At 34.4% G+C, this 14,550-nt stretch overlaps 3 protein-coding genes across 3 annotated transcripts; 2 read left to right on the top strand and 1 right to left on the bottom strand.

Moving 5' to 3' along the window:
* Positions 1-4,659: 4,659 nt before the first annotated feature.
* LOC145008145 (coniferyl alcohol acyltransferase-like) lies at positions 4,660-7,087 on the top strand. The gene is made up of 2 exons (XM_078966759.1): positions 4,660-5,162; positions 5,980-7,087. The coding sequence occupies exons 1-2, from the start codon at positions 4,758-4,760 to the stop codon at positions 6,949-6,951; spliced, it is 1,377 nt and encodes a 458-aa protein (XP_078822885.1). The 5' UTR covers positions 4,660-4,757; the 3' UTR covers positions 6,952-7,087.
* Positions 7,088-8,219: 1,132 nt separating this feature from the next.
* On the top strand, positions 8,220-11,099 carry LOC145012327 (organic cation/carnitine transporter 7-like). The gene is made up of 6 exons (XM_078971121.1): positions 8,220-8,419; positions 9,004-9,272; positions 9,414-9,651; positions 9,783-10,299; positions 10,380-10,582; positions 10,710-11,099. The coding sequence occupies exons 2-6, from the start codon at positions 9,004-9,006 to the stop codon at positions 10,944-10,946; spliced, it is 1,464 nt and encodes a 487-aa protein (XP_078827247.1). The 5' UTR covers positions 8,220-8,419; the 3' UTR covers positions 10,947-11,099.
* Positions 11,100-11,226: 127 nt separating this feature from the next.
* Positions 11,227-14,223, bottom strand: LOC145012328 (glucan endo-1,3-beta-glucosidase 6-like). The gene is made up of 2 exons (XM_078971122.1): positions 13,383-14,223; positions 11,227-12,565 (listed from the first exon to the last, which is right to left on the bottom strand). The coding sequence occupies exons 1-2, from the start codon at positions 13,727-13,729 to the stop codon at positions 11,458-11,460; spliced, it is 1,455 nt and encodes a 484-aa protein (XP_078827248.1). The 5' UTR covers positions 13,730-14,223; the 3' UTR covers positions 11,227-11,457.
* Positions 14,224-14,550: the final 327 nt, after the last annotated feature.

The raw sequence follows: 14,550 nt of genomic DNA, 5'->3' as shown, positions 1-14,550 counted from the left end.
GATGCTCCATGGTGTATTTGAACCCATGGATCCAAGGAAATGGAAAGTCATGACAATTAGGGTTTACCCTAATTGTATAACTATATAAGCATCTTATTCTTGATCAAAATTGGCCACTAGAGAGAGAAAGAAAGGGCTAGCCGATTTCATGAAGTGTAGAATTCTCTCTAAGTTATTCCAAGTGCTTATGGTGTTGTGTGAACCATTTGAGGCGTCACACTTGGGGCACTAGGCACTCAAGCTTCATGAAGACAAGCACCAACAAAAGGTATGTTATTCTAACTTGTGTTATTCAAAGTTTAGTATACTAGAATAGAACAATACCTTGGAAAGTTGATATTTGCATTTATAATAGAGAAAACATAGATCCAAGGTATTTAGGGTTGCATGTACACTTAGGAGTGTTAGAATGCTCAAAACCCAACACAATATTTCTATTATAGGAGATGAAGAAGTAGAAGGAAAATCAGAAGTTTCTACACTCTTCCTCTCGACTGAATGAATTGTAGAAACAACATTTTCTTCAGAAGTTTCAACATTTTGTAACACTTCATCAACCAATTTTAATAATTCATCACCATGGTTGTCAGTTGCTTTGGTTTAAGAAGTTATTGCCTTTTCAGGTTCATTAAAATTTTTTTAAAAATTCATCATAACGATTTGTGAGAGGAGTTGTTTGCATGCATGATTTCAGAAAAATTTCTCCTATTAAGCCAACTTCTTTTTGAATTGATTTCACATATTTGTCATCAAAGGTAGCATAGTAGATTTCTTCTATTTTCTTTGACTTCTTGTTTAAAACTCGATATGCTTTTGAGTTAAGAGACTATCCCAAAAATATTGTTTCGTTAGCTTTTATATCAAATTTGTTATGATGTTCTTTGGAATTATAGATGAAACACCTAAAACCAAAAACATGAGAGAATTTCACGTTAGGTTTTCGATTATTTAAAATCTCATAAGGTGTAATAAAAATCATTTATTCATATAAGAACGATTTTGTGTAACAAGCAGTTGCAATTGCATCAACCCAAAAGTATAATGGAGATTTTGCGAAGGACAACATGGTTCTCATAGCTTTACACAAAGAATGATTTCTTCTTTCAACTACACCATTTTGTTATGGAGTATGTGGAGATAAAAGTTATGACTAATTCCTTTGTTTGTTAATAACTCATCAAAAACATGATTCTTAAACTCTGTTCCTTTATCATTTCCCATCTTTCGAACATGCTTTCGCAATTAAAGTTCAATTTGCTTGATAAAATCAATCATATTTGTAGTTGTTTCAAATTTATGTTTAATAAAGAATACCCAAGTGAAACAAGAAAGATCATCAACAATAACTAATGTGTATTTATTACTGCCAATGCTTTCAATTGATGATGGACCACAAATATCCATATATATTAATTCCAGTGGGTTGATTATCTTGGTATTTATGATCGAAGAATCAATATTCTTTGTTTGCTTTCGCAGTTTGCATTCAGTACACAAATGTTCTTTATCATATTTGAGAAGTGGAAGACCTCTGACAAGATCTCCGATAACAAGTTTGTTAATATCTTTGAAGTTGAGATGTGAAAGTCTCCTATGTCATAACCAACTATCATCTGATGATGCTTTCGCAAGCAGGAGAACATAAAGTTTTCCTCAAATAGGATAAAAGTTGATAGGATACACTTTGCCTTTTCTTTTTTACTTCAAAATAGATTTGTACGATTCTTTGTGTATAATTTCTAATCCTTCTTCATCAAAAGATACTTTAAGACCATTACATACAATATGTTGAGGAACACTAATTAGATTTTGTTGTAAGTCTTCTACAAAAGCTACCTTACGAATTGTGAATTCGTTATTTATTATTATTACATATCCTTTGATTTCTCTAGTTGCATTATTTTCATATTTCACTCTTCCACCATTTTTTAAGTTATGTTATTCTCTCAGTTATAATTTCCTTCTATTCACATGACGAGAACAACCACTATCAATTTATCATTTCAAATCATATTGATCGTCATGTATCACATACAAAATTAAGCAGATTTAGGAACCCAAACCATCTTGTGCCCTGATGAGAACTTTTATTTAGAAGATGAAACATGAAAAATCTTTGTTTTATTAATCCAAAATAATTTCCTGATTAAAGTATTATTCATCCTTTTTTCCATATTAAAAACTTGAGTTTTTGCATCACAAAGATTTATTTCACCAAAATAAGTTTTTCTAATAGAATTTGCTTTTTTTGTGCCATCTTTTCCAAAAAAAATTATTCTTCCTCTTTTATTTTTGATTTATATCCTATAATATTAGCGTAATGTTCTTTTAGATTTTTCTTTGGAATATACTTTGTTTTTGTTTGATGAATTGTATTGCTTTTTGAAAGAATAGATGAATTAGTCTTTTGATTAGAAGCTTTTTTCATACCAAAAAACCATTAATTTTTATTATTAGAATAAAAACATTATTATTAATTTCGTTTTTATTCAATATTTTCTTTTTTTCAGTCAAATTCTTTTTATACCTAATATTCATTACTCTTCTCTTTGCTTTTATGTCTTCAATAGATTTTTGTTATGTCACATTCATTTTCTTATTCATCACCGAAACGAACGTAATGATGGAAATTGGAAAAATGAACTCAATTACTGGTGCCTTAGTAACCTTTGGCTTCTTCTGATCTAAGTACGATTCATGTGCTTCCACTAATATGGGTCCGTATTACCTTTCACACCTACTCATACTTATCCCAAAAATTGTCTCGCAGTTAACCAAGTTACTATACACGAAAAGAATGACACAATAGCTTACCACATTGAATAGTATTTCATAATTAGGGATTGTTATAATTACTAGAAACGATTACAATGTATTTAATTTTACCCCACACCGTGCCTCTTATATCAAGATACATAACATTATACTAACTATATGGGATGACTACTTCCTATCTTAACTTCTGATAAGCAGCTTCTATTTCCTAACCTCTTCAGACGACATCTACTCCGTCTCTTGTTGTATCCAGGATCATCTGGAATGTCCGTGGCTTTTGCATATTCGACTTTGGAACTCCTATCTTCTTCGGCCAGTCATCCTTGAAATACCCGTCTTCTCCACACTCGAAACATAACTTATGGTTAATTGTACATTTGTTAGCATAGTGACCAGTTTTGTCACACATGTAGTAGGTCACAACTTCTATGTATTACCCAACATGTTTCACTTTGCACTTATCGCACTGCCTTGCTTCACCGTTCTCCCCAGACTTCCTATTGTTAGGGTCAGACTTCGAGAATTTGCTCTTCGTATTGAATTATCTTTGGAAACTCACTAAATTTTGTGCTTACGGTTTCATATTTAAAGTGTTTCACGTTTTCTTATATTAAAGGAATGACACAACTTGAGTGCATCGTATCCATTTAAGATTTTCACATTTAATAACTCTTGTGTCAATAATCTAATAATTATTTTGATTCAAATGGTTTTATTTTGATCTTTGAAGTTGTAATTAGAAGAAATATTTTCAATTTTAAACGAAAAATTTGGTTTGAAATTTATGACGTTACATAAATATTTTGGTTTGTTGCTATAATAATGATTTTCACACTATATGACTTTCACCGATCAAATTTATGCAAGGAAAAAATGAAAAACCAGTCAGTAATTAACGACATTCCTGACGATATATAAAACCGAAATTTTAACATTTTTCGAGATGGAATACAAACAGTTTAGCAACAAATATGTAACTGTGGCCTGATTTTCAATATATATATATATATATATATATATATATATATATATATATATATATATATATATATATATATATATATATATATATATATATATATATATATATATATAGAGAGAGAGAGAGAGAGAGAGAGAGAGAGAATTAAACAATCAATAAGATGATTTTGACTGTTAATCTGTAATGACCCATAATATAAGTGTGATTAGTTCTTCTTTGGCTTTTGAAAATTTAATAAGTCTTAAAATGAGATTTTTTTACTTTATGAAGATCGATTATGTTAAAAAACCCCACAAGTAACGTTTGGAAATGAAAGAGTATAACACATATGCATAAGTAAAGCCTATAACTAAAGAAACAATCGTCGTGACATAAACCATCATCATCTTGAAAAAACATATGAATATGAATATAATATTTACAGAAAGGATCGAAAACAATTAATGAAAAGTGTTTGGTGGTTTGGTTATGTAGAGTACCATGTAAATTTGTTGGATCCTTTTAACCTGGGCAGTTGACCTAATTCACCAAAGGTCAAAGATCTAGATGCAATAGTATAATATACTATTGTTAATTTAACTTTTGTCTATAATATATATATATTACTGAAACATATTTACATAAGCACCCAATATTATTTAATTTGGTTTATATGTTTATAAGTCTTGGTGAATATGAAAAGTGAATTGTGGGAATGCGAAGATGTATTCTCCAAAAAATGGATCTTGATGTGGTGAAAAAGATTAAACGTGGTTGGTGAAATGAAGTACAATCTACTATCGTCAAATATAGTTTCAACCGACGCAACCTCTTTTACTTTAGTCGTAGTTAATTTATTAGCACTAACTAATAAAAACATGCACCCTTTTTCTTATATAAATCATCCTTTTCTAACCAGCTCTTACATACATAATCTCTAATCTTCTCTCACTTAAACACGAATACGCCTCTCCTAAACACACTGCTGACTCAATTCTTTTACTACACTAAAAAGTACACAATGGGTTCATGTGGAATTTTTTCAGTAAGTGTGAAGCAAAGGGACATCATCGCCGCCACGTTGCCTGTGCAAGACCACTGGCTACAGATGTCAAACCTAGACCTACTCCTTCCGCCATTGGACGTCGGAGTTTTCTTCTGCTACAAAAGATCTCTTCCTCATGAAGAGAGCGTGAAGATAATCAAGAAATCACTAGCACAAGCACTAGCTCCGTTTTACCCGTTCGCTGGAGAAGTTGTCCAAAACAACGATGGTGAACCTGAGCTGCTCTGTAATAACCGTGGTGTCGATTTTATTCATGCGCATGCTGACATGGAGCTTAGGCGGATTGATCTCCACCACCCAGATGATTCTGTAGAGAGAAAACTTGTTCCCACTAAAAAACGAGGCGTTCTTTCGGTTCAGGTATACGTGAATAATTAGTTAACTTATATGTATGATATACCTAGACACTCGTACTTACTACTTGGAGACATAATTAACTTTATTTCCACCCATTTTAAACACCAGCTGGAAAACACACTCAAGGAATTGTAATTAACTTTCTGCTTTTAATCATCCAAATATACAAAAACAAAAAACAAACAAACAAAAAAGATTTTAGAAAACGAGAATTTTTGGTTGTCATGCATCGATCCATCGTTAGCAACTTTTTGGACAAAACTAACTCACATCACAATAGTAATTAGTCTTTTCTTTTTGACAGAAAAATAAATAAACAAAAGGTCGGGATAAGTTCCAAGCTACAACTTCCAAACGCAAAGGGAAAGCCTAATTAAAATAGTAAAAATAGTCGTCTAATCAATATTTGTAATTTATGGGGTAATATGCATATTTTTACCTATACAGTAACAGCTTACCCATAACACATGAAAGAGACATGAGATCAATTAATCAACTAATACTAGAATGCTTTTGTTCTTTCCTTACTTATTTGTTTACTAAAAAGCCTTATCATGCTTTGAAGGAGTAGTTGGTAGGAATTTTGAGAAAGTAGATGGCATCGGATGTAAAGAATAAAGCATGTCATGCATGCAATTTTTTTCAAAACTTGCGATTTGCGACACTACTAATCCTATACATGCATTTATGTCAAAACCACTACACCACTCTAGTTAGTCTAGTACCAATACTAACACTACTCATAATAATAATTAAAGTTTGACCTATATGTAAATATTTCTAATTTTATCTCTATTTCCTCTATTGTTACGTTGCCTAGGTCACAGAGCTAAACTGTGGAGGTTTGGTAATCGGATGCACATTTGATCATCGAATAGCTGATGCGTACTCAATAAACATGTTCTTAATTGCATGGGCTGAAATTTCTCAATCGAAACAAATTTCATCTCTTCCATCTTTCAGACGTTCGATGCTTAACCCAAGACGCCCACCTGTTATGGACACCTTCTACAACACCCTATTCGTCCCTTTATCATCTCTCCCTCCACCACGATCTTATTTCCCAGCCGAACCCCTCATAAGCCGCATATACTACATCCAAGCCAAAGATATTAATGACCTTCAATCGAATTCCAGTTTTAATGGAAACCCAAAAAGAAGTAAGGTTGTATCATTTATTGCCTTTTTATGGAAGATAATCGCAGAGTGTGATGACGGCTTCAACACGTGTAAGATGGGCGTTGTAGTTGATGGGAGAGAAAGACTAAACGAGGTCAACTTTGACAAACTCTCTTTATCGAATACCAACTCTTTTTCCATGCGAAACTACTTTGGAAATGTACTCTCTATCCCTTATGGTGAGGCGAATTGTGGAGATCTTAAGGAAATGCCACTCAGTCGAGTCGCCGACATGATCCATGAGTTTGTGGGTCCTGCAACGACTGAGGAACATTTCAGGGGACTCATTGATTGGGTTGAGTTGCATCGACCCGAGCCAGCGGTTGCAAGAATATACACTAAAATGGAAGAAAATGAGGGTGAAGCCGTAGTTGTGTCATCAGGGCAGCGCTTTCCTGTAGAAAACATTGATTTTGGATGGGGTAAGCCACATTTTGGGTCGTATCATTTTCCATGGGGTGGTCAAACCGGATATGTAATGCCGATGCCGAGTGTTAGGAAAAATGGGGATTGGATAGTTTATATGCATATGCTTGAAAAGCATTTAGACTTGGTGGAGACCAAGGGAAGGAAGATGTTTAAACCGTTAACTCCATCATACCTTGACTTCTAATGATCATCCATTACAAGTGTCATATATCGATGTAAAATATTTATGTATTGTGTTTGTCACCCATTCTCGTTGTTGGGTTAAAAATATGTAATTGAAGTTATATTTTCATGGCAAAAGAGTAGTGAAATATGTTTTATGTTAATTAGGGTTTCTTTTGGGATCACACTCATGAAACAACACCAATTAGATCTATAATCCATATACAAGACTTATGGGGTCTCTTACATGCTACTTGATGATGTGATATGTTATACTTGATTATGACTTCTAGTGTTTTAAGCCTACACATTGCGGTGAGAGTTTAAGCAATAATTTTTGTTCAAAGTACATTGCTATAACCGGAAAAAACTCATTAGTGGTAATTATAATGTATTTTTGCAAATCTAGCTAATGGAAGTAAATTGCTACAAATGGAAAAGTAGTGGTAATTAAAAAAGTACATATTCACATATACACCTAGATATAAGCAGCTACACAATTATTTAAACGTATGTATAGTCTTTACAATAGCTATATTAACATACCAAAAATCTTACAAAAACAACTACTCATTTATACATATACACATATGCTTATTAGAAAAATACACGGCATAACTTTATATAAATTCGTGACAAAAACTAAAGAGCAGCAAAAAGACATGTATCAAAAACCAAAACAGACAGAGAGAAGACGAAAAGAATAGTATTTTCTACCCTTTAAATATTAGATGATCTCTTTGAGTCTTCATTTCACACAGGTGTTAACTTTTTAATTTTTGAATTCACTTTGAATCGGATAAAAAGCAATATGCAGTTTTTGTCATAAAAAACGAAAGTAACATGTTACTTTTGTCATATATAACAATGAAAACATAATTTTTTTTAAATGAAAATAACATGCTATTTTGTCATAAAAATGAAACATATTCATTTACCTTAAAAAGTAATTTTGCCATAATGATAAGAATAGTATGTTATTTTTTTTTTAAATAAAAACGACATGCTATTTTTGTCAAAAATAAATAAAATAAAATAAAATATATATTCATATACCTAAAAAATAAAATAAAATATATATTCATATACCTTAAAAAATAAAATAAAAAATAGCATATTTTTGTTTTAAAGCCGACAAAGATAATAAAACCAAAAAAATAAAATAATAATAATAGTAAATAAATAAGCTTATGAATTTCTTTGACATTGTATACTAAAATATCATATAGTAGTATATTTTTTCATAGGTGCTTATTGCCGATTGCATAACCGTATTTGCCAAAAAAGAAAGCGCGGGCCCAGTTATGGTCCATGTTGCTCGTGACTCGTGAGCCGTATGCCGTATGCGCTACGCCTCTGTTTCTCGTACCAGTTTCCACTTTCTACTTTCCGCTTTCCACACACTCAACCTGCAGCCCCACCGTTCGGAGTGAAGGACTTCGTGGACCCGGCCTCACCTCTGATCAGTTTTCAATTTGAGCTTATTCAAGGTAAACCAGTAGGAGCTATATTAGTACTATTTCTATTTCTTCGGAAGAATTCCCTCTTAAATCTCGTACTGTTTCGTTTACCACAACCAATTATCGAAGAAAACGAGCTTCACGTTTTGTATCTTCTATCGGACTTGTGTAATTCAGAGAATAATATTGATGTTGAATTTGAATCGAAGTCTGTTATTGAATTTACCTCGCTGAAGTCCTTCTAGATTTGACTCCAGAACTCTTAGTTTCTTAGTTTCATGGTTTAGTATTTCAATTTACAGAATGCGAGCTTAATTTGTGTGAAATTTGTTTTGTATTCGTGAATTGTTTTATTCTCGGTTGAAATTGTGATGATAATCGGGGAAACGTGTAATGTCAGGAACCAATTGTAGTGATTGTGGAATGTGATAATATCCTTAATCTATCTTTGACACTATATAGCAAGGTTATGCTGAAGTACCACATTACTGGAGAACCACAAATACCTGTGTCCAATTTTTTGAGATTAAAGCCTAATCTCTGTCATTGTTGTGTAGCTATTGATTATAAAGAGAGAACTGTGTATCTTATATGAGATTGAACTGTATGTATAGATGACAGATCAGGGATCTACATATACATTAGATGAAGCACTTCTGGCCATTGGATTTGGGAAGTATCAAGGATGGATAATTGCTTATGCAGGTCTTGGTTCCATTGCTGAGGCAATGGAGGTGATGATTCTTTCTTTCATTGGTCCATCAGTTAGGTCTGAATGGAACCTCTCATCTACTCAAGAGAGCCTTATTACAACTGTGGTTTTTGCTGGTATGCTTATTGGGGCATATACATGGGGTGTCATCTCTGATAACTTTGGAAGGAGGTAAAAATTCTTCTTTCATCACTATACATCTTTCTAACCATAATACTATGTATCTTACTAACTACCCTCTCATCTTATAAACTTGATTCTTTCTGTGTTTGTGTGTTGTAATAACTGGTTGCCTGCATTTTCCTTCACTAGAAAAGGTCTTCTGAGCATTGCTATTGTGACTAGTGGAGCTTCACTTTTAAGTGCTTTCTCTCCAAACTATATTTCATTGGTGATTCTTCGTTGCATAGGAGGCATCGGTCTGGGTGGTGGGCCCACTTATAATTCTTGGTTTTTGGAGTTTGTTCCTATTCCAAGTAGAGGAAGATGGATGGTTATTTTTGCAACTTTCTGGACAATAGGAACAATAGTTGAGGCTTCTCTTGCTTGGGTACACCTCTTTCCCTCCCGTCATCTTTTATTTATTTTTGCTTGAAATTTCAAGGGCTAAATTCAAGAAACAGCAATGTTTCATTAGTGATTTAATATAAACTTTCATACTTTTTAATTCTTCTTGTTTAGATCGTGATGCCACGTTTTGGTTGGAGGTGGTTGCTTGCAATATCTTCACTTCCTGCTATAGCTGCTCTCATTTTTTATAATCTTGTACCTGAATCCCCAAGATATTTATGTTTAAAAGGCCAAACAACTAAAGCTTACAATATTCTGAAAAGAGCAGCAGCTGTCAACAAAAAACAACTTCCTTTTGGAATCCTTCTTTCTGATCAAATCGCCTGTTTTGATGAAGATTTTGATACATTAGAGGATGCCCATTTGCTGTCTCCAAAAACAAAAAAAATGGTTGATTTTAAAACAAGCTTCTCAACCCTGTGGATGCTGTTTTCATCAAGTTTGATTAAAACCACGTTTTTATTATGGGTCGTGTTTTTTGGAAATGCATTTTCATACTACGGGATCATACTGCTGACCTCAGAGTTGACCAGTGGGCAAAGTCACTGTCCTTCATTGACTTTTTCTTTGGTTAATGGTTCTTCTGAAGATTCTATGTATAGAGATGTATTCATCACCAGTTTGGCAGGTATGAGACACCATCTTTTCTATATATTCTAACACCTTTTCATGCACTAAAACATTTTTTAAGTATTTTTTTTTTCGCAGAGCTTCCTGGGCTTCTTTTTGCAGCATTCACAGTAGACAGAATTGGGCGCAAGCATTCAATGGAACTCATGTTCTTCATAGGCTTCATATTCCTTCTACCACTCCTTTCACATCAATCTGAAATTCTCACAACAGCTTCCTTATTTGGATCACGCATGTTCATCAATGGAACTTTCACCATTGCCAATATATACGCTCCAGAGGTACACACAACACAATACTCTCTCTCTCTCTCTCTCTCTCTCTCTCTCTCTCTCTCCTCAACCAGATTAACCAATCTACTTTTATCCTTTTATCCTTTCTTTACTCTTTATTCGCTTCTTTCTATAGATATATCCTACTGCTGTAAGGGCAACTGGTGTTGGGGTAGCAAGCTCTGTGGGTAAAGTAGGGGGGATGATTTGCCCTCTTGTGGCGGTTTACCTGGTGGCTGGTTGCCACCAAACGGCGGCAATTGTTCTGTTTGAGGTTGTGATTATTCTTTCAGGTGTTTGTGTTGTGTTCTTCCCACATGAAACCATGGCTCGTGAATTGGTGGATACTGTTTCTGTCCCTGATTCGCCTTGAGAATTTAGTGGTCATAAGTTAGAAAAAGTACAGATGCCATATTCACATTTGTTGTTTTTAAATACACCATTAGATTATGCTAGTCAATGATGAGATAATGTTTCCTGTATTTCCTGATTCACCCTATTTTTATATGTAAACATACTTTACTAATCATAGCAACATACATATATTTTGCTACAAATATGAGCAATCCACTTTATTTATTGCATCTTGTGGTAAAAGTAAGGAGTTGCTATCATGAGCATGGAATTATAAGTATGTTGCTATAGCCTATATATTTGAAGAAAATGCAACCATGTTGCTATTATGGAAAATGAAATTGAATTACCCTGTTCATGACCTATTTACACAAGGGATCACATATCTGAGATAAAAAAAAGTCTCAAAAGTCAAACCACAAAGAAACCGAAAAGTTGGCATACAAAATCGAAGAGCTCAAAATTTTAGACTGAAAGCTCTTCATGAAAATAAGGTCACCAATTTGAGACACAACACATCACAAAGTCATCTACAAAACAATAAGCAACAACAAAACGACTCCCACAAGAAACCCAACAGAAGCACGTCTTTCATCAGCACCCGCATAGTAAGGCTGTATCATAATCCCAAACCTGCAACTCCCAGTTGATGGATCATCTTTAGTAACCGTTGAAACATTAGGAAACTTACACGCTTCATCAACTTGATTATTAATCTGATAATAACTATTAAACGCATACGAAATATTCTGTTTCGCATCCAAATCACCACACGAAGTCCCATACCCCAAACTCGTACAATCCCCAAGCGCACACGCGTAACTAACCGATTGCGCAATCGACGGGTCATCCATCCTAACCGAATCCTTCAACACACACCACTTCCTTTGCAAATACTTCAAATTCCGGGCAGGCACAAGTGCCCCGGTCACAGTCGTCCCAAGGTTCAACGCGTATTTCGGCTGCCCGTCATAATAAAACACCCCCCAATGCCTCTCGAAATTCCCCGGTTGAATACTTTTCTCATCCTCATCAATCAAACTAAACAAATACGCTTCAATCGGACCTTGTCTCATCGGCGTCCCTTTCCCACCTGCTACCCTACTCATAAACCCTTGCATGAAGCGTTGCGCGTATTCGTTGTTTCCATTCCGATCTCCATCACTCGGCCACCCGATTTCCCCTACTATGATTCCCATGTTTGCAAGCCCGTTCTTTTGTAGGGCCCACACGAGGGTATCGTAGTTGGCGTCGAACATGTTGGTGTAAGTGGTCCCGCCGTCGTTCACCGGGGTGGCTTGACCGTCGAAGAACGCGTATTCCACCGGGAAGTTGGAATCGATGTAGAGACTTATGAAAGGGTAGATGTTGACTGTGAAGGGGGACCCGTTGTCGTTTAGGAATTTGGTGATTTGGAAGATGTAATCATGGATGTCTGCGCGGAAGTCGCCGGAAGATGGGACGCCGGAGGCGCCGCTTTCGTAGACGTCCGCGTTTTGGGGGACGGTCACTTTGACTTTGGTCCCGAGTCCGGCTTTGACCAATGCGGCTTGGATGTTTTGGAGAGCCGGGAATGTTGTTCGGAGGAAGGAACCGTTGTATGTTGCTAGGAATGGTTCGTTTCCGACCGCTACGTATCTGTAATCACAACGGAATGGAATGAGCCATTACATTCTATGGACATGGACATGTTTAGTTGGTGTGTAGGAATGGAATGGATGTTTGTATGAATTGAATTTCTTATATTTACAAAAAAATTCAAATTAAAGATAATATAAGTTCATTAAATTCAAAAATAAGATGTAACTTATAATAAAGATAAACTTTTTTTTTTGTAAATAATAATATTGTAATATAATTAAAATAATGGATTGCAAATTATATTATATAAAGTTGAGTCATAGTGTAAGTTTTCATTCCATGAGAGAATGGAAAAGACTACGGAATAGAAATTAACACTATGGAAAGGAATGGTCTATACTCGTTCAATTCATTTCTGATTCTATATGTGAATATTACAAGAAATGTAAGTTTAGAAGTTATGGATGGACATAAGACATCATTGGTACTGAATGAATGAAAATTAACAAAATGGAAGCAATCACATTAGACAAAATAAAAACATATTTTTCGTTGGAATGGAACCAACTACTCCATTCATTTCCTGATTCTATCATAATACCATACCCTACCTGTATATAATCGGCCAAAAAGATATTTGTTCCAAAATAGAGTTTACACCATCGAAGCTATAAAAAGTAAAATCTCAAACACTAAATATGAACAACCTCATCCGTAGCTTAAAGTTTCCAACTTTTTTCCATTTTAAAGGCCAACAAACGCATGATGTATACATCAAAGGGATGTAAACACCACAACAATCGGAAATACAAAAAGGGTAAACAATTAGGATTAAGTAAAAGTTAAAAAGATAGAAAAGTAATGAAGTGGTAACCTGATGTTGACACTATTAGTAAGATGGGCTGAAACATTTTTGGAAACCCATTTCTCAGCAGCTTTCATGCTGCTAGCCATGGTAGAAAGCATGTCATTAGGGATTCCAACCATGACCTCAATTCCGGACTTACTTAAAGCTCTCAAAGCCCCATAATCTGCATCGAAAAGCTTCACCTTTTGGATTCCATTGTCCACCAGCATCCTCACCACTGTTTCCGGCGGCAGTGGGTGAGACGACTGTGTTCCCCAGTTAGCACCGATTCCATTCACCGATTCCACCCAACACAGGAATGGAATCAGCACAAATAGTACACAAACTCGAAAACCCCTTCTTGGGTTCCTCATAAGGTAAAAGACAGGTGTTATCCTCTTTGAAAAAAGTAGATGAGGATACTGTTTCGACAACGAAAACCCACGAAAAACTTAAAAGAACACAAGATTCGTAAGTGAGAAAGATCAAGATGTTAAAAAGGAAGGATTTTTAGACCAGAGTCATACAAAAGAACAGATGAATCAAGTAGTGAGATTTGTTACATAAAGATTTGAAGATTATTTTGCATCTGGGTAAAAGAACAGACAACAAAGACGACAAAAGAAGGGGGAAGTGGAATGACTAAGCAAGAAATCTTGTAAAAAATTTCTTCAGGTTGAGTTCTTGGGATGCTAGAAAGCGACTCTAGGTTTGTAGATAACTTCAAAATTATTAAAGATAATGGAACAATAGAGATTTGAGAGATGTAAACCTAGCTGGAAAAATCCCAGCTTCAGAGTGATGCTATCAATCATGCGTATCAATAAGCATCTACAAGACTACAACACTACACGAATAAAAGACTATTCTAATGAACGTGTTGTTTTAAGGGTTATAAAACCACGTCAAATCTATAAAAAAAAAAAATTATTGCATCAAAATTATATACTTTTTTATATAAAATTAATAAAAATGTAGAAAAACACAACGTACCATGCTCGGAAAACAATTACACAAAATTATATAAACAGTTTTTATGGTTTATCAAAATCATAAACTTAGTCTATTTTGATTTCTTTTTTAGTAACATAGTTTTTATGGGACAAAAAACTACAAATTTGTACCTATAGTTTGTAAAAAAAACCGTAGATGGAATCAAAAAAGTTTTCAATTTGCATGGAAAGTTCAAAATCAA

The sequence above is a fragment of the Lactuca saligna genome, chromosome 8 (genome assembly GCF_052625555.1).
Source record: "Lactuca saligna cultivar CGN05327 chromosome 8, ASM5262555v1, whole genome shotgun sequence".
Classification (NCBI taxonomy): domain Eukaryota; kingdom Viridiplantae; phylum Streptophyta; class Magnoliopsida; order Asterales; family Asteraceae; genus Lactuca; species Lactuca saligna.
This window is presented reverse-complemented; position numbering and strand designations above follow the sequence as displayed.

What these genes read in the sequence shown, in the direction of transcription:
- LOC145008145 (XM_078966759.1), top strand. Translation starts at nt 4,758, where the DNA reads ATGGGTTCATGTGGAATTTTTTCAGTAAGTGTGAAGCAAAGGGACATC. An exon ending in GAGGCGTTCTTTCGGTTCAG is followed by an intron (nt 5,163 to 5,979) that starts GTATACGTGAAT and finishes TACGTTGCCTAG; the next exon opens with GTCACAGAGCTAAACTGTGG.
- LOC145012327 (XM_078971121.1), top strand. Translation starts at nt 9,004, where the DNA reads ATGACAGATCAGGGATCTACATATACATTAGATGAAGCACTTCTGGCC. An exon ending in TTGAGGCTTCTCTTGCTTGG is followed by an intron (nt 9,652 to 9,782) that starts GTACACCTCTTT and finishes CTTCTTGTTTAG; the next exon opens with ATCGTGATGCCACGTTTTGG. An exon ending in ATTCATCACCAGTTTGGCAG is followed by an intron (nt 10,300 to 10,379) that starts GTATGAGACACC and finishes TTTTTTTCGCAG; the next exon opens with AGCTTCCTGGGCTTCTTTTT.
- LOC145012328 (XM_078971122.1), bottom strand. Translation starts at nt 13,729, where the DNA reads ATGAGGAACCCAAGAAGGGGTTTTCGAGTTTGTGTACTATTTGTGCTG. An exon ending in ACTAATAGTGTCAACATCAG is followed by an intron (nt 12,566 to 13,382) that starts GTTACCACTTCA and finishes TTGTGATTACAG; the next exon opens with ATACGTAGCGGTCGGAAACG.